Source organism: Callorhinus ursinus, unplaced genomic scaffold, assembly GCF_003265705.2.
Source record: "Callorhinus ursinus isolate GAN/ISIS: 27379988/994484 unplaced genomic scaffold, GSC_fseal_2.0 scaffold2, whole genome shotgun sequence".
Lineage (NCBI taxonomy): Eukaryota > Metazoa > Chordata > Mammalia > Carnivora > Otariidae > Callorhinus > Callorhinus ursinus.
This window is the reverse complement of record NW_027397064.1, coordinates 28,684,833-28,709,318: the sequence shown is the minus strand read 5'-3', so window position 1 is coordinate 28,709,318 and position 24,486 is coordinate 28,684,833. Positions and strand designations below refer to the sequence as shown.

The 24,486-nt window shown below is 38.0% G+C and overlaps 1 protein-coding gene across 9 annotated transcripts in view; it reads left to right on the top strand.

Moving 5' to 3' along the window:
- Positions 1–24,486, top strand: part of PARD3B (par-3 family cell polarity regulator beta) — a 1,017,627-nt gene that overhangs the window by 845,065 nt on the left and 148,076 nt on the right. For 8 of the 9 annotated variants that reach the window (XM_073879629.1, XM_073879634.1, XM_025892834.2 and 5 more), the window contains one exon: positions 16,709–17,011. In XM_073879629.1, coding sequence (XP_073735730.1) covers positions 16,709–17,011 — 303 coding nt within the window. Of the gene's footprint in view, positions 1–16,708; positions 17,012–18,750; positions 18,943–24,486 lie in introns of those variants that run through there. The other variant, XM_073879653.1, reaches the window with a different exon arrangement.

The window sequence follows — 24,486 nt, the reverse complement described above, 5'->3', positions numbered from 1 at the left end:
ACTCTCTCTCTCTCTCTCAAATAAATAAATAAAATCTTAAAAAATATTTTATATATACATATAAAATATATATAAATATATATTAAAAATTTTATTAAATTATATATATATATTAAATTATATATAAAAATAAATTATAGATAAAAATTTATATATTAAATTATATATAAAAATTTTTTATTAACCTGTTTAAAGTGTCTTGTATAAATAGGATAAGAGGAAAAAGTCTGTATCTTCAGCTTCTTTCAAAACTCTCCGTCATGCAGGGAACATGACTTTTCAGAATGAGTGTGGCCCACCCATGTTGGCTGGATGGAGACATTAGGTATAGAGCATGTGTTCATCCTCGTCTGAGATATAATCATGCCTCCAAACCTAAAATGGCTTTCCCAAGCCCAATGGAGGTCAGTAGTACCTCTAGAGCTCTTCATAAGCCCAGAGTTGCTTTAAAGATGCTCTGCGAGCTGGGGGGTGGACATTCACAGCCTTGAGGAATCTGGCACTCATGGCTGAGAAAACAGAGGAAATGGAGCAGCATCTGCCTTGTGGATGTCCATGTTCCCCATGTTTCAGCACATTTTTATTGTGAGCAAGCTTTTAGAGACAAAGATCAAAGACATGTCCAGGAGAGCACTGGCCAGGTGTGAAATTCCAGGTGACAAAGGGGAAGGAAAAGAAGAGTTTGATGGGAAAGGAAAGGAAATGTAGCTTGTTTCCTTTTATTCTCTGTATTTGTCCTGTTTCCTCTGCAGGAAGTTCATGTGATTTACAATACCCCCCCCACCACCACCACCAAGCAGTCAGCATTAGGGATTTATCCTCATTCTTTGCCTTATGATGACAACCACCACCGTCAAAGGCCAGTCATTCATTTTTGCAGCTATCACTCCTGGCAGTCCTGAGGATTGATTAAGTGCTCTATTCCTGATCATCCTAATACAGGAAACCTACTTCCCCTTCTGCTTCCCACAGCACTACAAATAGGGGACACATATGAACTGCAGGGATATAAAGAATAAATTGGCCTAGTTTTTGCTACGTATACGTGCCAGTAACAATAAGAATCAAGTATCAAGTGTATCAACAAATTACGAAGTTTATCCAACCAGCAGAGCCCACTCAAAGGCAGATTCTCATAGCTGTTTCTTCAGTGTTCCTGCGGCCAGCAATCTGGAGGATCTTTTAATGTCTTCACTGCCTAATGACACCATTTGTAGGGACACTGCCTAGAATTGCTCTAAGGGAACCATTATCAGAGAAGATAGTAAGCACTGTGTCATTTGTCCCCCTCCCCCCAACCCCTCTTTGCGGCTAATTTCCCAGTGAAAGCTAAAGATGTTTACTAAGCATTTCTGAGAAATTTGTTCACATCACAAGAATACAAATTACAGGAACCCAGTACATTAGCAATAGAGAAAGTTTATAAATTTTCTGGGAAAGGTATAAATTCAGGGTAAATGTAAATGCAATAAGAGGAGAGTCTTCACGGAAGGGCAAGTCTCTTGAAGTGGTAGTATTTAGTAGTAGTGGGAAGGTACTAAAGAGTCTTGCCACTTTGACATTGTAAAAAATGTAACTGATAAGTAGGAATTGAAAATGACTGCCATGATTTTATACTACGAAATATATTCAGTGTCAAATAGGCAAAGACCATTTGATGTGGGAAACTCGGTTGGTTCTGGGCAATGTAAGATATGGGAGTCTTTTCTGTGGTCATCCCACTGGACAAAGAAGCAGGTAAGCTCTCAGGGAGCTCCAGAATTAGATTGTTCTGAGACCACACCTGACTCTCATAGCCTCCCCAAACCTCATTGCCTCGACCTGCTTTAATGAGCATCAGCATGCCCTTTGCCTCCTGACATTTGGCAAACCCTGGGCACAAACTCATGCATGCTATTCAGGCACAACAGCCACAAGGCATAGCATCATTGGATTCTGCAAACCACGAGGGACTCTGTGTGGTACATGTGTGTGCATGCAAAGAGAAAACCGTGAAGAAAAAGTCTACTTAAAAGATTCAATTAACAGCATTAAAGAATTTGCATGTCAGTATTGTAGAATATAAAATTTGTTTGGCAGAACTTTATTTCTTTATTCATTACAAGAGGAATGATAAATTATCCCATCAGTCTAGTTCCCTTACCACATCAGGTCTGGTCGAGGCTGACAAGAAAAATGGACAGGACCAAAGAGGCTCATTTAGGAAATGTTACAGATGCCCAGGCAGGAATGAGAAAGTGGCAAAAGATATTAACACAGTTAAAACAGTTTTGTTGAAAAGATGAAACATTGATCACAAAGGCTGAGTAATAACTCTGTATTGGCTGGTGAGAAGAATAATAGTAACAAGAATAGCAATAATAAGCTGTAATTGTCCTTGGCCAGGTACACTTGCGGCTTCGAAACAGCATTCATAAGGAAAAGCTGAAGAAGCTGGGCCTGGTCAGTGGGACAAAGGATAATTGTAGTGACCTAATTGCAGCTTCTATTATAAGAGCAGGAATGATGGCAGGACAAATTATCTCCACTGTCAAAAACGAAAGCTGTACAGCAGGTAGTTTATAATCTCTTTTAATGGTACTACTTCTTTCACCCCATGGCTCTCCCCTGAAAAACCTTCTCTGACCCCGACTACTGTCACCACTATAGGCAGCAAACCTCCTCTTTTTCTGTCTATTCATCGCTGTCTCTGTTGTTTGGGTTCACACGGCAGCAACAAAGAGTATGTCCGTGCCTGCATCTTCCTGGCACAAGTCTCAAGTCGGGTCAGTCAGCAAGTCAGGTCAGTCAGAACTGTACGGTTGATACATTCTGCATGAGACAAATGGAGACAACATGCAAAAGTAACAATATTAATAAGGGTTGCACGGGTAAAGTAGAAAGTATGAAACACTGATCAGTAATGTTGAAGACTCATGAAAGGCAAATACAAGCTCACAAAAAGACATGCAACCTCTATCACAGAGAAAGTGCTAATATCACTACTATACAAAGGTCTTTGAAAAATTGAGGGAAAAAATGACAATCTGATAGAAAAATCAGCAAAAGATATGGACAGCTCACAGAAGAGGAAGTGAAAATGGCTCTTAAACATAGGAAAAGACACTCAGCATCATGCAAGAAGAGAAAGGCTAATTAAAACTTCACTGAACCATCACTTCTCACCTACGTTTATCAAATATCCCGACGTTCGACAATGTGTTCTGTGGGTGACGTGGTAGAGGAAGACAACCTCCCACGTTGCAAGTGGTAATACAGAGAACAGCATAGAGGGAAATTTGTCATCCTCTAGTAGGAGTATTAGATGTGAGTTTCTCTTTGAGCACGCAATCCTGCTTCTGTGAATTCATCCTAAAGTGGCAATAACAAAAATAAAGACTGGCTTTTGCATAAGATTTGTCATTATGGCATTATTTCTAATGGTGACAAATTGGAAATACCCAAATATTCAAGAATATGGGACTCATTAGAGAAACAGAAGCATGTCCACAGAGTAGACTATTACGAAACTTTTTTTAAATGAGAAAGATCTCTGTTCACTAATATGGAGTTGTCTTCTGAACATTGCTATGGGAAAAAGCAACATATAGGGGAAAATGTGTGAGAAAGAAGGACCACAGATACATAACCATGTTTGCTTTCATTTGAAAAAATAAGTATAGTTATATTGCTTAGGATCGGGAAGACTATTGAAAGCTATATAACTGTATGTTGTATGTAGTTGAATTTGGAAATGTAAATGTTTTACATATTTAACAAATGAAATAAAATCAAAAGAGAAAGGAAAGGCAGTCTCTAAAAATTGAGAACCAACCAGAACAACCTAACTGTAAAACAAACTGACTGCCTAGTGGACTCAGGAAAAAGAATTAAAAAAAGGTTAGAATACAACATTTTGACTCTACCTATTTAGTGGGATGTGTTCTAACAAAACATGGAGCTATGAACATCTTAAACTTCATGCAATGGTCTTTTAGTAATATTGGCATTATTTTAAGACTATGTATTTAAAATTATATATATATAATAACACAAATAATTTTGTCAGTGGTATTAAGAATCAAGATTTTTCATTTAAAGAAAACAAACTTATATAAACTTTTAAAAAGTTAAGTAGAGATTCCATAATGTTAAATTTGAATTGGAAAGAGCAGTATGAACTTGTGATTTTTTTTTTGAAAAGATGTATTTCCTAACTCTATCATAGAAAAGGCATGGAAGCAATGATAACCCAGTGACCATGAGCTTCCTAGAGGCCAGATTGTGTGCTCTGAATATTACTTCCCACTAGACAGAAGAGTTCCTGGGTGAAATGGCTGCTTCCAAGACAGGAACACGAGATACTCAACATGAAGCTGAGACAATTTATTTGTCAAAAAGCAAAGAAGCTATCAAAGACAAAAGGACAAAGGAGCCAACATGAAGCAGTTTCCAGTGACTAAATATGGGACAGTGCATTCAAGAAAAAGAGTAAGGAATGCAATTGATTGAAAACCCCAAGTATGTATTTTTTTTTTAAGATTTTATTTATTTATTTGAGAGAGAGAGAAAGAGAGACAGTGAGAGAGTACAAGCAGGGAGGAGAGGGAGAAGCGGGCTCCCAACAGAGCAAGGAGCCTGATGCGGGGCTTGATCCCAGGACCCTGGGATCATGACCTGAGCCCAAGGCAGATGCTTAACCGACTGAGCCACCCAGGCACCCCTATATTTAAAAAAATATATATATATGAGTTCCTGGGGTGCCTGGGTGGCTCAATTGGTTAAGTGTCTGACTCAGTTTTGGCTCAGGTCATGATCTCAGGTTCATGAGATCGGGCTCCACACTGAGCATGGAGACAGCTTAGGACTCTCTCTCCCTCTGCCCCTCCCCTCCATTCATGTATGCTTTCTCTCTCTCTCAAAAAAAAAAAATTAAAAATTAAAAAAAATATATGAGTTCATGATGATATTCATAACCTTTCATTTCCCCCAAAAAGATGTCTAATAAATCATTGGTCAGCATTGGAATTACTAGGGCACTAACTCCTTACTCTGAAAAATCAGCAATTAAAAGGAATTAAGCATGTATTCTGCCTTCCCTGTACTGTATAAGTCAGGGTAATCACACTTCGGTATAAGGTCACATTAACAGGCTCCCGGTGGACACATCTTTGGCGGGGACCAACACTCAACCCACCACAGTACTCTTTCCCACCAAAAGTTGAACCTGAAACTAAGTCTCCAGGGACACTATCCAAAACAATAGCCACAGTCACATGTATTATTTATATTTAAATTAATTAAAATTAAAAATTTGTACCTTCATCACCCTAGCCACATTTCGAGCGTTCAGTAACCACACACAGCTGCTGTGTTCAACAGGACACACAGAACATTTCCATCGTCACAGAAAGACCTACTGGGCATTGTGGTGCTGGAACTACTCTTCATAAGCAGGAAACACAGGGAATGGAGGAATAAGTTTAATCGCACCACAAAGAAGCAAACAAATCCAGCATGTGGGACCACCTACAGGACAATTGGCCTGGTTTCTGCAACAATTCAGGAGCATGGAACAATTAAAAAGCAAAAAAGAAAAAAAGAGTACAGTTCTTTACAGGAAATGAGACTTAAGAGACGTAACCAAATGTAATGTGCGGATAGTTTTTGGAGCCCGATCGAAATAAATCCACTGAGAAAGAGGGCATGTTTTAGGCACTTGGGGAGATTAGTTTATGAACTAGGTATCTAGGTGACATTAAGGAATAATTGTTAATTTTTAAGTGGATAATATCATTGTTATGTAATGTTCGTGATTTTTTGTGATATGTTTTCTGAAGTATATATAGAATAAATGACTAGGATTTGCTTTTAAAATACTTAGCCAAAATTTTTTAAAAAGAAAAATTAGATGCAAACAGTGGCAACATCTTTAATTATTGAACACAGAACCAGATAATGGGTATATGGAGGTTCATTGCACCACATTCTGTACTTTGGGGTACCTGAAAGCTTTCGCTATATAATTTTTTTTAAAAATGATCATGCTTACATTATTTGTGCTTTTATAAATGAAAGAAACATTCATATTGAAGTCAGGCACCTGGGTGGAATTTAAGAATCCAATTCCTGCCACTTAATACATACATGGTCTCTAACAAAACACCTAACCCTTCTGAACATCCATTTCCTTATCTCTAAAATTGAGACTTGTGTGCCTTGTGAGAAGTGAGTTCCGTAATTGTGGGAAAATTCATCACAAATACTACTCGTGTCTGTTCTTCCTGCCGGACAGATGAAATGCTAATAGGATGGGCTCTTGTTTGTAGTACAACCTCCCTGATTTGGAGTATCAGAAGGGCAGTCTTCATTACAGGATTTTTTTTCTTTTTAATTTCAGCTTTATTTTTAGCTTTTAGATCCAAACAGTTCTCACCGTGTCCACCGCTACAGCTTCACCCATGCCACAGACTTTCCCCCAGGTTATCTTGATAGCCCCCAACTGGTCTCCGTGGCTCTTTTCTTGCCCAGCACCCCCACCACCTTCTCAGTAATAGCACTCAAAGAGATTCCTTTAATGTGTAAGTCAGATCAGATTGCTTCATTGCTTAAAAACTCCCATTGGCTTCCCACCTCGCTGAGAGTAAAAAACCAGACCTTTAGCGTGGACCTCAAGGCCCTACATGAGCTAGGCCCTAATTTCCTCTCTGGCCCTCTGACTTCTCACCCCCTCACACTGGCCTCCTTGCTGTTTTTGGCACTTGCCTGCCTCAGGGCCTTTGTACTTGCTATCCCCGCTACCTGAAATATACTTCCCCAGTTATCTGTGAGCATTTTAGCCTCCTCCTCAAGCCTTTAATTAATATTCCCACATATTACCTTACCACATATTTAGAAGTATAACCCTCCCACTCTGCCCCCAACACTCCTAGCACCTTTGCCTGTTCCATTTTCCTCAGTAGTGCATACTGCCATCTGACATCATTTATTAATTTACCTAGTTAATTTGTTGTCTGTTTCCACCTCCCCTGACTAGAGTATAAATTCTACAAAGACAAGGATTTCTATGCACTGCTCAATCTCAGCACCAAGATCAAAACTTAAAACCCATAGGTGCCCGACAAATCTTTATTGAATGATGAATACAGAAACTTGTAATAGACTTAAAACAAGTTGTCTGGTCTTTAGAGGATGTGTTTATGGATCAATAAGAATAATATGTACTTAATCAAAATCAATAGCTGCCTTATAAATTGGTACTTCAGAAGTGTTCAAATTGCTTGAAAAGAGGATGTATTTCCTTAAGCAATTAAAATATTTTCCCAGCAATCATACCCCCATTGTCTTAATTTGTTATAACAATTACTTCCAGGTAATGTATTTAAAAAGGAAAGAAATGATATATAAGTAAACTTAGAACTGATTGCTCCTAATTTGTTAGATTCTATCACGTGTATTTTAAAAGGTATTAATAGCGTCATTGGCATTTTTTGCTTTAATATTTGTTTTCTGTTTTAAGTTTTTTTAATTGAAGTATAATTTGCATACAGTGAAATATTTAGGTTTCATACAAACAGAAGAATATATTCAATTTTGATGAATGTATATCAAGATACAGAATATTTCTATCCCCCGGGAATGTTTCCCATTCTCATCCCCCTGCCTTTCCCCATTCAGTACACCCTCCACTCCAGGAAGTGACCGATCTGATTTCTATCACCACAGATTGTTTTGCCTAATCTAGAATTTCTTATCATTTGAATCATGTAAGTTTGTGTGTGTGTGTTCAGCTTCTCTCACTGAGCATGATAATTCTGAGATTCACCCCCGTTGTTATTTCAGTAGCTTATTTTTTTTTTTTGTCACTGTTGCTGATTTATATTCTGTTATATGAATATAATGTTGTTTGGTTATCCATTCTCCTGCTGATGGACATCTTATTTCCATTTCTCGCTATGATGAATAAAGCTGCTACCAAACATTCTTCAAGGATTTTTGTGGGCCTCTGTTGTTGTTTCTCTTGTGTAAGTATCTGAGAGGTGAATTGTTAGGTCATAGCTTTGGGGCATGTCTAGTTTTATAAGGAGCTCCCAGACCTTTTCCCAAAAGGATAGCATTATTTCATATTTCCAGCAGCAGTGTCGAAAGTTCTGGATGCTCCCCATCTTTTCCAGCATTTGGTCTTGTCATTCTTTTTCATTTTGATAAGAGTATTTCATTATGGTTTTAATTTGCATTTCCCTGATGACTTATAATGTTCAGAATGTTTTTATTTGCTTATTGGGCATTTCTAGATCTTCCCTTGTAAAGTATCTGTTTAAATCTTTTGCCCAGTTCTAATTGGGTCATTTTTCTTTCTGTTACTAAGTTGCAAGGATTTTTTAGGATTTTTTCATTACAAATCCTTCATTTGATATGTGTGTTACCAATGTTTTCTCTCATTTGCCTGTCATTTTCTTGATGCTTTTTTTTTCAAGATTTTATTTATTTATTTGACAGAGAAAGAGAGAGATAGCGAGAACAGGAACACAAGCAGGGGGAGTAGGAGAGGGAGAGGCAGGCTCCCCGCCCAGCAGGGAGCCCGATGTGGGGCTCGATCCCAGGACCCTGGGATCATGACCTGAGCCGAAGGCATACGCTTAACGACTGGTCCACCCAGGCGGCTTTTCTTGATGCTTTTTAATGAGAAGGTTTTAATTTTGGTGAAGTTCAATTCAACTTAATAATTTTTTCTTTTATGATCCATGCTTTCCCTGTCCTCTCTAGGAACTATTTGCCTACCCCAAGGCTGAAAATATTCTCCTTCATTTTGTTCTAGTAGCTTTATTGTAGACTTTGGTTCAGGCCAGTCTTCCATCTTGAATTGATTTTTGTTATGGTAGAATGTAAGAACCAAAGTTCTTGTTTCCCTTGTGGATTTCCCTTATGTATTTTCCAGCACCACTTGTTGAAGAGATTCTCCCTTCTAAATCAAAATGTTTTGGCATGTTTGTTATAAATCCCTTCACCAAATATGTGTGGGTATATTACTGGACTCTGTCTTGTCTTCCATTCATCTACTTGTCTAGTCTTTGCCTTGATTACTGAAGATTTATAGTAAGTCTTAAAGCTAGTAGTATAAATCTTCCAACTTTATTCTTATTTTTCAAAATTATTTTGGCTATTTTTGCCCTTCACTTTCCAAATCAATTTTAAAATCACATTGCTAATTTTTGGAAAATAAACCTGAGAGGAGTTTGATTGGAATGACATTGATCTGTTCATTTGGATGAAATGACATCTTGCAATATTGACTTTTCTGATCCACAAGCAAGCTAGAATTCTCCATTTATTTAGATCTTTAACTTCCCTCAGGAGTATTTTATTGTCTTCAGGGTAGAGGAAGTGTACATCTGTTAAATTTATTCCTAAATTTGTAATGTTCTTTAATCCTATTTTAAATGGTATCATTCTCTTGATTTTGTTGTCTAACCATTCACTACTAGTGCAAAAAATACAATTGACTTTTCTGTGTGCAACTTGTATCCTATGACATTAATAATAAAAACTATAATTCAAGAATATTGCCCTGTTCAAAAAGTATGCTTAATTTGTTTATCAAAAGTAGTATCAAGCCAGAATAACTTTTCTAAGTAAAATTATTATGGACTTTAAAGAAAAGAATTTGATGAGATAAGCGAAAAGGGTAAGTTACTGTAAGTAATTTATAAGAGAAATAGAATTAGATTATCATCCTGCTTTTCAATGGCAACATTTTGTCATAAGAAAATGGTGTCACATATTTTAAATATCCAAGGGGAAAGGTGGATAATTTTATATTCAGCAAAAGTGGCTGTCAAGTATAAAAGGCATACTGTTATCAACTGAAGAAACACTGTCCCGTGAATTCTTCCTGAGGAATCTAGTAGATGACTCCATATTCATTGACATTAGGACTGTGGTCTTTATTAAATATATATTTATTTTATTTTAACATATTAAATATATAGTTACTTGTAGTGCTCAGATTAAATGAGAGTTGAACTGAATTCTGGCATGTAGCTGCTATATGTTTAACAATGTAGGCATAATACAACTACAAAAAAGGAGGGATGACAGGAAGAGTATATGGAAAGAGGAGTTTAACTCTTTAATAATCATTTTGTGAGTGGTAGTATTTGGTATTACTACTGTGAAGCTGTTATCTATGTAATACAGAGTAGAACAAGTTGTAATCATAGGATATTTAGTTCTAGCATTCCCTGTGTCTTGAGGAGCAGGATTCTTAATGTGGAAGAAAGGAGATACATATATAATATAGAAATATAGCGGTGGTTGCAATGGAGAGAGACCCCCCCTGGAGACTTTCTGAGGTATCCTGCAAAGGTCTATTTCCTGACCTCAGGGATAGTTACAGACATGTTTGCTTTATAGCCGCTCTTGGATCCATAGATTAGTTTTGCACAAATTTCTATATCTTTGTTTCGTTTTATAATGGAAGGGTAAATAAACAAATGAAAAAAGGTACAACAAAATTTTCAATATTAAATTTATCTTACACAAACCTTACAGAAATCTGCCAATGACTTTTACTAAATGTGTTCCTTTTGCGGGGGAGCTGTAGGTGGATGACTCAAACCATTCGGTTCTACCACGTGGGACTTGCACCCCAGCATTAAGTAAATCATGCACTCCCATGCCCCTGTGCTTGTGTCCCTCCTTCTGACTAGAGTGTCTCACACCGTTTCTACATCTCTTCCATCCTCCTGGAACGAGGTGGACAAGTTCCTTCAAAACCCAGTTCATGTGGCACCACCTTCATGATTCCCCCTCATAGCCCGAGGCTGAACTGACTCTGACCCTTTGTACAGGTAGTATCTTTGTCATTCCATTGAATTGTAGTTACATGTTTATATCTCCCTGATAGTCAGGGACTGAGGATTTTTCTTTTTTTCTTTCTACTATACAATATGGTATCAGTATGAGTGAATAAATCAATTAGCCAGAATTAACAGAAAGAAAACTCACATGACCCTCAAGGAGCTTGTAGTCTAGTTCTGGAGAAATAAATAAAAAATGCTTTTGTTTGTTTTACAAAGTAATATATAAAAGTTACAGATTAATAGAGAATTTACTGAATACATGGGTTGAATAGGAGAATTGTTGAGATCAATATGGAGCTGTAAAAGTGCCTAAAATGCATTTTAAATGAGTAAAGTTAAATCCTTATTCTAGAAATCTAGTCAAATATTTGATAAATGGAGAATGGATACTCTAGGCAAAAGCAGTTGTTTTTGACCAAACAAATGTTCAATGAACAGTAATTTGAAGAAAATTGTCACAACTGAGTCGATAATGGAATCATGAAACATCAGGTTTCCAAGACAAAGGCTGGGCGCCTGGGTGGCTCAGTTGGTTAAGCGACTGCCTTCGGCTCAGGTCATGATCCTGGAGAGCCAGGATCGAGTCCCGCGTCAGGCTCCCAGCTCGGCAGGGAGCCTGCTTCTCCCTCTGACCCTCCCCCTCTCATGCTCTCTGTTTCTCATTCTCTCTCTCAAATAAATAAATAAAATCTTAAAAAAAAAAAAAAGACAAAGGCTGCCTGCTATTGCCTGTTTAATTTTTTTTTTTTTAAGTTTTGATTCACTGTAATAGTCAATATGTAGTTGTAAGGGACTGTTCTATATTTTTGAAATTTTTTAAATTATCCTAAAAAAGTATAAAAATTCAAATAGTGTACCTCCAATTCCACTTTCAAGAGGCCATCACTGTTATGAATTTTTTTGTGTCCTTCCAGACATTTTCTATGCATATGCAAGAATATGTGATACCTCATACAAATACCTCTCTCTGTCTTGGCCCATATGTGTATGTTACTTCCTTTTTGTGTGGTAATAGGACGACTGTATTTTTTGGCCGAACCATATGTCTTTCTAGTCCCCTATCACTGCACATTTAGGCTATTCGTCATTTTTTCACTATTTCAGTATCATATAGTATGTTTTTCTTTTTTATCTTATCTGGAATTCTGTAGTTACAATAAAGACATTTGTTCCATTTTCATTTACTGTCATAAAAGATAAATCTGGCCATCTGATTTTATGTTACTTTTTTGCTGCTTCTGCTTTCTATCTTTTTTAAAGATTTTTATTTATTTGAGAGAAAGAGAGACCAGGAAAGGGGGCAACGGGAGAGGGAGAGAGAGAATCCCAAGCAGACTCCCCACTGAAGCATACAGCCTGACACAGGGCTCGACCTCACAACCCTGAGATCATGACCTGAATCAAAATCCAGCTTAACTGACCGAGCCACCCAGGCAGCCCCTGTTTTCTATTTTTTCTCTGGTTGGAGTTTTATTTCATACATTTCTCTTCTGATAATTTGTTTTTTTAGTAGCTTTTCTATAGTAATATTTAATATACTCCGCCCTCTGTTTCCTGCTTTATCCACTTTCAAACAGTCACTACCAATGCCTGCTCTATAAGGTGAGGTAATGAATACACCTGAATGTTAATGCTTTCTCCTACACATCCTTATTGGTTTCTGATATTCACTAATGATTACTATTTTTATATTGTCAGAGTTTATCATATTTATGTTTTTCCATAACTATGTTGCTACAAACATTTAACCTTTAACCTAAGGTTAAGGTACCGCTCACCTTCACACCTGTCATCCCACAGCCTTATTAAGTTGAATTCCTCATTTTGATTCAATTTTTGGTTGACTGCTTTTAATTGTTAAGTAGTTTTTCACAGTGGGTCAACAAGCTCTACTCCCTGAAATGTTTGAGAATATTCTTCTTTTGGCTTTATTTATGTTTGAGGCTAGCCTGAATTTTTAGACAACTTGATTTTTCTCCTTCTCAAAACAAAAGGTATGCATACTATGTGCAATAACCCCTAATATTTTTCTCTTTTATTGTATTTAATTCTTCGAATGCTTGTTATGACCCATTAAATTAATATCATGTTATATAATATTTAAAAAAATTTTTTTAAATCTGTGCTAGAGGACATGGAGGATGTAGAGATCTAAGGTCACCAGCAACTTCAATTCCGTATGTTCTTTCAAAATATCTTCTTGCTACATCTGCTGGGTGCACACCCTGGGGGCTTGTTTTCCATGGTTTTCCATTTTGGGAGAGCAGATCAAGCTGAAAGAGATCAGCTTGCTTAGTGAAGCCTCTTAGATTATTGGTTTTATTTTGATGAGTTTGTGTTTGTTTATCTCTGCTCTGCTAATTCTGCCTGTCAGCTACAAAATAGGTTAGAGCTTCTTTTCCCTTCTCTCTTTTTACTCTAAGAAGTTTCTTCAGTGGAGGAGGAACTATATCTCTCAGAGGAAATATCTCTCTTCTAGCTCCACCTCTCCTCCACTCTTAAGTTGGAACCTCACAAGGATTTACCCCACAATTACAAAGGATCCTAAACCTGCCTTCAAACTATTGTTTTCTAAATAGAAGTTTATTTCCTGTAATCTTGATCTTACTTTCAGTGAAATGTATACCTTGCTAGAGACGTAGGCATGTATCAACTCTTAATGAACTCCCCCTTTTGGGTTGAGTCCAAATTTCATTGCACGGTGTTAAGATTTATGGTCATTTGCTAATTCCATTGTGTAGATGGAATTTTGTCTTCCCAATTTCTCAATTGTTTGTCCATTTAGAGTTTGAGGGAGGAAGTAGAGTAACCATACTCTTACTCCATCATTTACTATAATCTCTTGTTAGAGATCCTTGATCTGACAGAGCTAAGTTCTTTGGGGAAGATTATCCAACAGCCTTTTAAGGTATAGATTAAAGTGGCACAAGGTGACATACCAAAAAATGTTAGAATAATCTAGGCCAGCACGATCCAATAGAACTTTCTGCAATGATAGAAGTAGTCTGTATCTATCTGCATTGTCTGATATAGTAGTCACGAACCACGTGTGGCTATTGAGCATTTGAAATGTGATTTGTGACAGTGAGAAGCTGAACTTTACATTTTATTTAACTGTAATTAATTCTAATTTAAATGTATACAGCATCATGTGGCTAGTGGCCACCGTATTGGACAGTGCACAGCTAAGCAATATAATGCCTAAATACTAGAGTTTGTCTAAAGAAATGGAAATAAAAGAGGATATCCAAGAGTTATAATGGAAGAAAAGAAACAACAATGCTTTTGTAAGGAAAGAGAGAGAAGAAATTGTGCTGGGGAGAATGGGGAAGCTGGTGGTACCATCCTATAAAAAAGATATTTTGTCAAGAGCTATTTTGAAAGATAGATATTTTAACAGGTTGAGTTACCAGTGATAAGAAGACCTTGAAGTGGAAAGGACTCTAAACAATTAGAATTCTCACACTGAATTGGGGCAGAGAGAGGTCAGAGCTACCAAAAACAAAAAAAAATCTATTTCCTCCACATTTCTCGCCGGCGAAAGTCTCTTCTGCCTCCATACACCCCTTTTCAGATTGCTTTGTCCTCCCCCACATGGAGAGACCCTGATATATGGCATAATAATGACGGTTCAGAGAAATTACTGTTTCACCTACTGAGTGATTAATATGAAATTAGTTACTGAAACCCTCAGTGGTGCAGAGAGGATCAAGGAGAAATTTAGTTTTGTTTTAGAAGGAAAAAAAACACAAGATAAAATACTGCTTTGCATACACAGAGTACTTTTCATCTGAGAATCTTTACATACCTAGCAAGCCTAATTAATGAGAAAACCTCTAAGACAGAGAAGTGATGAGCTAAGGAGCACAGATACTGGTGTTCTATTTCTGTGACTTTTAAAAACCAGGCTTGGTGTTCTCTGCTTTCATTAATGCACAAGTGTAGCTTTATGCAGCACCCACGAGATGTTCACCTTTCTGCTGAATGATTTCTCATGAAGGTATCGCACTGAGGAGGCATAGTAACCACACAGAATCCCACCCCCTGACCTTATTGATGCCCTGCGCTCTCTTTGCCGTGGAAATCCATCCCTATCATCATAGTGCAGCGAGCGCTCTCTGATAATCCAGTCTGCACTGTCCCGGAAAGATCAGTTTTGTTGCAGAAGAGAGCAAGTTATCTTCTTTATAAAAAATTATTCAAAACAAACACCCGTGAATCTAGGACTAATGTGCACTGAACGGGGACAGGCAGGGCTTCTTAACAGGTACCCTACCGTGTAATCTTCCTTTCATCTTCATTCAAAATCCCTTGGAGAGTCAAGCTCCTCTTTATAAAAATATCAATTCTTCTAATGACTTATGTGTAGGATACATGATTTGACTTAGTCAAAGAGATATGCAATAATGTACCCTGGCATTTATTTTCATCTTTTGTGACTTGGGGATAGATGCTAGATTTTTGTCCTATACCTTCTTCTTCGTGTTTTTTTTTTCCCCCTTCCCTTCTCTCCACTTAAAAAAAGGGGGGGGCCATCCTGGCAAAAGAGAAAATACCTTGAAAGATAAAGATGATGGCTTTTAAAGATTTTTACAAAGAGTGTGATGTTCTGTAAAATAAAGCTAGCTGCCCTGTGCAAAAATAGGTGTTTTTGCTTGAAGAGGAGAAGGTACTGAGAGAGTTCAGTTTTTGTTTTTTTAATTCATCCAAGGTCTCTATACATGTGTCCAGGCATGTACAGATCCTTCACTTCAGCCCAGAGCCCGCTTGTATTCTCAGAGCCCAGGATTCAGGCTTGTCCCCATCTGCTCCTGACTTCTTCCTCTGGCTGCCAGAGCCAGCATTGCCGGCCGCTCTCAGAGTGCACCCTGTTTGCCCAGTGATGTAAGGTTACCTCCTTTCCTCATTAGCTCAGAACACCTCCTGACACCATCACATCACCATTGTCCAATAGGATGCCACAGTGACCTTTCCATTTTAACACATAACTGAGAATTTAGGAGAGCTGATCTAACACTTTCCAGATTAAATGTCAAATTCTTAAAATTCAGATGGATTTGGAATCCACCTACGTATATTTCCTACTCCCATTCCCAGTAGTCTACACAGTACACTGATTAGCAGTAGCATTTTGTAATATCACTTAAGGCTTGAGCACCGTGGAGTTCTGCCAGTAATGTTTAATTCACTTATATGTGCCAATTCATCTCTGTCAGGAGCCTATTAATTTCTTCACTATTTTACTCTGTCCCTAGCCCCTATATAATGAGACACCATGATCCCCATTTGTGTGACCAAAAAACTTAGAGTCTCTCATAAATTACCTCGGATCCCACTGCTTCCAGTGACCAGAAAGCCTCTGTATTTCTTTTTCATATTTAAATCAATTTCGCAAGCTCTTTCCTTTAAAAGAATACACTAGAACTCCAGGGTACCAAATAGTGAAATCTTAGCCAAAGTATGTGATTCTGATGGGCTCTTTAACATACATCCCTCTCCCAAGGAAGACTTCCATATTATCTTCCACACTCACTGTTCACACAGGCACATCCATTTGTAGGAAGGGAACGTTAATAAATATCAGCCTCTGACTCTGCAGTCAGCACACTCATCTGTGGGCAAGATGTCAAAATACATATTCCATTGCTATAAAAGTCAAGAGCCCCTAACAAATAAAGGTCAGAGATATAAAATTAACCCCACTGATACCCCATTGGCATCTCTATATGGTGTGATCTTGGGTTAACAGGAGAATAACAGCTAAGTGACTGACTAGGAGAAATCAACATAGATTCAGAAGAGTCTGTCATTGTATTACCACATAAAACTCACATATGTCTCTGCTACCTGTTCTACATTTTTTTCAGGATTGGAGCAAAACATCAGGAGCTAAGGGAAAAGCAGGCAAGAGGTCTTATTGATTATGCTACTGGTGCAGCTGGATCACTGCATGATATGGACGATGATGAAATGGACCCCAACTATGCCAGAGTGAACCACTTCCGGGAGCCATGTGCATCAGCAAGTGTCTATAGATCACCATCTCCACCTCGGGCTGGACCCCTGGGTTACCATCGGGATGGCCGTCCTCTCTCTCCAGAGAGAGACCACTTAGAGGGTCTCTATGCCAAGGTCAACAAGCCATATCATCCACCGGTGCCAGTTGACAGGTAATATAACTTATTGAAAGACAAATATAGCTTTAATTCAGTGAGTTTCAAGTCATCTCTCCTGCTGAAGCCAATAAAAATATATCCTTTTAATCTATTAAAACTGAAATGAGATAGTCCCCTTGGTAAGAGCTAGGCTTTGACCCACCCGTAAGCTATCAGCCATCAAAAATAAAACAAAAAACCAGCCATAAGGTGGCATGAATGAATGGTAGTCGTTGAGGTCATGGTGCAACAGGGAGCAGTTTTTGAAAGGATATTGTGGCAGAGGACTAATGATGAAAACTTTGAAGGAATAATGTCCTTTCTCCTACAAGTCCTACTGTGAAAGACTAATTTGAGAAGATGTCCTAACACTGGGAGGTGAGGAGTCAGAGAATGGTGGCTTCTACGGAGGTATAATGGAGCTGGAATTCCGGAGAGCTGCAGAGGTGCAGAGGACCTTGAAAAGCAAGGTTGGGATTTTACACTCAAGGAAAATGTGATCCTATGTAGATGTTCATGGATTATCCGAGGTAGAAAAGGAGATAATCTTGGCAATAGGAGTTTGATGAAGTAGAGAAAGGTAAGAGGTGACAAGGCCAAGGATCTTTAGGCTTAGCAGCTAAGGAAAGAGATAATAAGACCATCTGTCAGCACAATTGAAGTAAGTAGGGAACAAAATGATTTCAGCCCCACCTCCTGCCACAAATAAAATGTCTCATCTCTTGAAAGGCTGATATAAGAATGTTTTAGTCAATATACATTGTTAGGTGACCCCTGGAATTACACACGCAAGGAATGAGTTGACTGACCTTGGCTTAATCTGGCTGCAGCTTGAATTCTGGAGGGAGGAGGTGAGGGGGAAGGGTAGCAGGCACAAAGAGCTCTCATTCTAGATGAAAAAAAGACTTGTTTTCCAGATTTCTTTTGGTTCTGACAACCACCCAGTCCCTATTAGTAACCAGCTTTTGTGCGATAGCATGATATATTGCATCTGTTTACCGTTTACATTTCCCCAGCTGGGTGATATTATGCACTTTCAATTAGGTTGGGGAGAGGAAGGGAAATCATGGCATTTTTATGCAGACTGTAAAGTGTAGCTTCACAAGACTGATTACCTTTCAGAGCCTTTCCAATAACCAAGTGGGAAGGAAGGAACAATTTTTAATCCTTACTGTCAAGCTTCCAGGTTGATAGTATTAAAGAAAGACGGTCAAGTTTTTCTTTGGGATAAAATGAAAATATAAATTCCTATGACTGTGTGAGACAGCCCCAATAACTAAACTGTTAATTCAGACGACTGATTAAGAGTTGGCCTTTTCTTCTAAGCCTTCATCTAGGGTTGAATTTTTTTCATGTAAATGATAATACCACTCATGAGTCTCTTCTGGCCCTGACCAAAGCCAATCTTATTTTCCCTAAATCAGACAGGTCTTCATAGCAATCGCCTTTGCACATGCCCACCGCTAGAATCCCAGCACAGAGGGACTGTTTCTAGGAACCTCCAAAGCCAATAATTCCCTGTACTAATTCCATGGAAATAAACACAAGACATTCTATTAAAAAAAAAAAAAAAGTTCACTGGCCAAATGCATATGGAGAATTCTGGAGTATGCCCCACCGAGCAGGTTTTCTTACTGCAGTCTTCGTATCCCCAGTATGCTAACATGCATTGTAAGCCTCTAAAAGGAGCATACAACAATCAGCACTATCACTTTCTAAATTTTTGTCACCTAACACTTATTTTGTTTTTCCAGATTCTATGGTTATTCTTTGGAACAGGAGGAGACTCTATCCTAAGCTAATTTTCGCCCATGTAGATTTGCCCCGTAAAGAAATTTCTTAAGATTATGTTCCCTGTAGCCAGTACAGAATCATATAATAAAAAATGTTATTTACTCCCCAGCCCAGACAGATGTGTAAGTGATCGTCTTTCCTTTGGCTCCCATTGTATTAATAAATGATCTAAAGCTCTGTCTTCAGTGGAGTTTTAGTCACTTGTCATATTTTTGGATAATAGATCAAAGTATGACTCTTTATGCCAGAATTATCTTTATTCTGTTCTTATCTTTCATTATATTTGAAGATCATTCTGCTACTTGTTCCTTAAGTCTTAAAATGAGCAGTTTTTGTCTCGGCACACCATACGCGTTCACTCATCATCATTGTTAATGTTATTACTGTCCTTTATCATGAAATTCTCAACTTCCCTGGTATGCCTGGGAACAAGGTGAGTCTAAGAGGAGTGTTGCTGTGGGCATATCTCACACGGTGTCTATAAGTAGGAACCATGAGTTCTAAACCTACCGTATGTACAGTTAGAGGCATGTCATTCATTTTGTCATCTGTTTGGTCTTTCATTCAGCAAACACTCATTTGGCACCTACTGTGTTCTAGCTACTGTAGTAAGTTCTAGGGAAGATACAAAGATGATTAAGAAGTGGTCCCAGTCCAGAGAAAGTTGTATTCTAGTTAGAAGGGAATTGACACATATGGAAATAGATCGTTGCAGTATAATGTAAACAGAAGTAAAAGAAACTTTTCTAACTCTGCTGGTCAGGAAGGATCTTCAAAAGGGAGCAGAATTTGGACTGGCTCTAGAGGGATTAGTAAATATTGACCAGATCTGGTAGAAAATTTGTTTTCCTTATGGAATAATTAGCATATACAAGGGTAAAGTGCACTGAAACAGCATGGCACGTTGGGGAAGCTCTGAAGCATCCAGAACATGGAGTGTGGATGGGAAAGAAAGTAATAGGAATAGGAAATGTGTCTGGAAAGCTGGTTAGAGCCATATTATGAAGGAAGAGGTTCCGTCTTATGTTCTTATATATTGATTGGTAGTAGCTGTCTGGAAATCTGTGCTAAGAAGAGTTCTGAAGTTATACTGAAATCATGGTGTCTACCCTGGGCTCCAGAGGATGAGTTGAAGATGTATGCAATCGGCATTTATTTATATATTGGCTAATCCCATGGACACTGGGAGCCATCAAAGTGTCAAAATCGGGGAATGAGCTGATAGTTTTGTATTTGGGGAAAAATAGCTTTGACAGTTTGATGGCAGACAAAGAGGAAGATGATTAGACTATAAGACAAATTAAGATATGATTACAGTATTGAGAGATGGGAAGGGCCTGGAATAAGAGAGTGGCATTGGATACAGGAAAAAAAAAAAAAAATAGCCAAAAACTTTAGCAGAGACCACAGAAGTGAGGCTTTCAAAAACTTCAGGGAGGCCAATAGAAAGGAAACTAAAAAGAGGATTTAGGATATAGCCACTAAGAGGTCTTCAACTAATTTAGAGAGAACAATTTCAGTAGCTAGATAGGGGCAGAGGGAAATTGCAATGTGAGGAGAATTGATAAAGTGGTAAGAACTTAGCAAGCTTGGTGATAAAGAGAGCATTGTTGTTACAGGATGGAAGAGGTTGCAACTTTGAAGTTCCTTACATAATAGTACAGTTGACCCTTGAACAATACAAGGGTTAGGAGCACTGACCCCCACCTCCGTTCGTAGAAAACCTGCGTATAACTTTTGACTCCCTAAAAACTTAACTACTAACAGCCTACTGTTGACCAAGAAGCCTTACCAATAACATAAACAGTCAATTAACACATATTTTGTATTTTATATGTATTATATACTGTATTCTTACAATAAAGTAAGCTACAGGAAAAAAAATGTTGGGACAATCACAAAGAAGAGAAAATACATTTATAGTACTGTGCTGTATTTACAAAAAAAAAAAAATCTGTGTATAAGTGGAACTGTGCAGCTCAAGCCAATGTTGTTCAAGGGTCAACTGTGTTTCAGAGTTAAAAAGAGAATCCAGAGACCATCCTGAATAGCCTTTTCATATTACTAAAGAAACTGAGGCCCAGAGAAGTTTGAGTGACTTGCCCAACGTCACATAGCATGGAGTAAGGACTTTATTCTAGATTCCTTTTATGTTATACAATCTTTTCCTTACACTACACCACTATATAGACTATATAGACCCATACTCTCATTTCCTAGTACCCAGATAGGTGGATTGGCATCCATTTGGCTCCCAACATGTGAACGGCAGGCTAAATCTTGGACTTTGGAATGAGGCTGACCTGGGTTCCGTCCTCTTCCAGATATTACTGCATGACTTTCAGTAAGTTGACTTTTCTGAGATGCCATTTTTCATCTTCATGCATATAATTCAATAAACATTTATTGAATCTACTGAGTGCCAGGACATCAGTTCAGTGCAGAGCTCATCGGGGAACAAGGAGGGAGATGGGTACCTTTCTCTGGAGCTTACAGTCCACTGGAGGCTACAAAGATGCAAACAGGTAATGAGAACACAGTGTGAAAAGTGCTTTATATGGGAAGCATAGGGTGCCTGGTGCTGCTGGAGCTGGGGGTGGGAGGCACAGAGAATGGCATGGGGGTGAGAGAAAGCATGGTGTGTTAGTGGAACTACAAGAAGCTCAATAAAATAGAAACCTGAGTGAGAGAGTAAATGGCAGGAAATAAAAATTGGAGAGTCCAAGAGCTGGGCAAAAAGCAGAAGATACAGCTTTGGCAGGCTTTGATGGGGAGTTTGGACTTTATCCTGAGATGTGGGGCAGGATTGGGGTTAAGGAAGGGCTCACTAATGTGACACATAATCCTGGCCTTCAGCCTACCATTAAATGTCCATTTATCCTCACCTCCTTACTTGCTAAAGGAGGATTATCATAATAGCCTTACATGTTATAATGGTCAAATACAATTTTGCATTTTGCATTTTTTGGTATCTCTATACAGAACAAATCTCTATCTGTCCATGTATCTCTGTGTCATGGGGACATGTCATATGTGTGGCCCACAGTGGCTTCCTAATTGGGGCAACTAATTTCTGCCTCTTAACTCCCTGCTTCTCGAGGCTTGGCCCTGAATCTACAGCCTTTCTAAGAAAAAACTGACTTATAAAGGATTCCTCTGTAAATGATGGTGGCTAAAACCAATCCCTATTTCTACGACAGAATCATAGGACTGGATTCTCGTGGTGCTGGTTCTCCCAGGATTCAAATATGACAGCTACTTATGGTAGAATGTGCTTGTTTGTCACTGCAACACCAGCATTTAAAGGGCTCCCACAGCATAAGAACATGAAGGCTTTATGTTTGAGTGAGCTTAGAACTAGGGGGAATAGAAGGTGTGTGTGGCACTTGACATGGCTGCCGTTTTGCATTCACTCACGTGATGACTTGACACTCTTTACTAGAGGTTGCGAAATATATTTGATCACATACCCTAACTGTGAAAATGCTTTTGGGTGTTAACTCCCCAAAATATGTGCCTTTGATTCTAAGTGACATACACTCACTTACCTTACTCATGACATTATTATATGCATTAAAGATCATATTGTAAAATACAGAAGTTAATAAAAGAATGAGACTTTTTAAGCTGTGATAATAGTTCTATTTTCTTTCTCCCCTCAAATGTGCACACAGTCCATTTCAGAGACCATCGGTTTCCACTTCAGGATGCACGGGGATAGGGACCTTGCATGCTTTTGTTCACCATTATCTCCTCAGTTCCTAGAGCAGTTCGTACTCAATAAATATTTTTGGAATGAATGAATGAATCATTTGACAGAATCTTAGAGTTGAATGAGACTTTAGGGGGTCGAGTCTCACATCGCATCCATCAGAGGCATCTTCTCCACAAAATCCCTCACAGGATGCCATTTAACCCATGTTGGCATACTTCCAGTGACAAGAATTCATGAAACATCCCTTTTTACTTTCAGATTATTCTAATTGGTACAGAGGTGCTCACTTTGTATCCACCCAAATGCTGTCTCCATGTAACATTTACTGTAGATCCTGGATTGACCTACCTGGGCACAGAATCTAAGCCTCATTAGTAGCCCTTCCTTTGGATATTTGAGGTGATTGCTATCATCACTAACAAATGTTTACTGAACTCCAAATATGTACCAGGCTCGATGTTTAGACGTCGCCTTGCAAGGATGAAGAAAACAAGCACATAACCTTGAGAAGTATAATCATTTATTTGGTATAAACTCCTCTAGCAGTCCTAGTCATTTAAATTATAACCCAAACCTGTAGCCTTCTCGGTAGCCATATTCTGAATATGCTCAAGTCTATTGAGTTTATGATTGCCTTCTGTTGCATGGCATGGAGAAATGGACACCATATTTCAGATATAGTGTGAAAAAAAGGCATAGAAAATCAATGAGACTCTTGCAAATCTTTTTATCTTAATTTGTTATACTTATTAATGCTGCCTTAATTTTTATGTCAGCTGTCATTATTGGCGTATACTGCACTTTTTAACTAAAAGCTCTATTTTGTTGCTATCAATTTGGAGTTACTATCAAGCCAAATATTCCCAAATATATTGTGCAAAATCCTATATTTTTACAATTACCTCTTTAAACGTAGGATATTCTCTTTGTCCAAGTTAAATATTTGCTTGTTAGGTTTAGCCCGTTGTTGTAGCCAATAAAGATATTTTAAAGTATTGATTTTTGTCCTCTAATATATTAGCTATCCTTCCTAGGTTTATACCATCCTCATATTTAATCATTATGGACTCATCCATGTCATTGATAAGATCGTTGATCAATGTCAAGTATAATCCCTGCAACTCATCACTCAAGACTACTATTAATCAACACTTTTTGGGATGTTCAGTTAACTATCAATCCAGTCTACTATTATTTAGTGTGCATTCTCCAGTTTATCTGTGAACATTGTGGAAGACTTTGTCAAATACTTTAGTGATATTAAGGTACACTGTCTTTGTGAGAAACCCTTGATTTACCAATCTAGAAGAAAGGGAATTACTTGTTTTTGGTGAATCCTGTAGCCTTTTTCTCTTCCTGATATTCACAAATAATGTGTCCATTTAGACTTAATTATGCAAAATAAGACTTTCTGTGGTCCAGTATAATACTAGGCACTTAATATCTGCTTATCAAATACTTACTGACTTACATACTACAGCTGTGAAATTAAGGTGGCCAACAGCACACAGCTCCTCGGTATCCCTATTAAGAAACCTTGATTCCCAGCAGGTATTCACCAATGTTTGTAAGAAACTTCCATTGAGTTGTATTCCGTAGATCATACAAAGAAGTTTAGAAACTGTCCTTATCCTCAAGGAACTCAGTCTAACAGTGATAACTACCTCATAAACAAATAATTATAGTATAATGTGTTCCATTAGAATAGAGGTATATAAAAGACATATTATAAAAATTATGAAATTGCATATGCATTTAATTTGGGAAAGACCAGAGACTGGGGGTTAGTCTCTCCAAGTAGTTGGCTCAAATATATTAATTTTTCAAAACCTCAGTTTCCTCACTGTAAAATGGGGACAAGAGTATACCCTATTTCCTATGAATTGTTTGTAGAATAAATGAAATTATCCCAGTGCCTGGTTCAATAAATATTGACTGTAGCAATTTAAGAAGGTCATTAGACTAGGTATTATTGGACAAT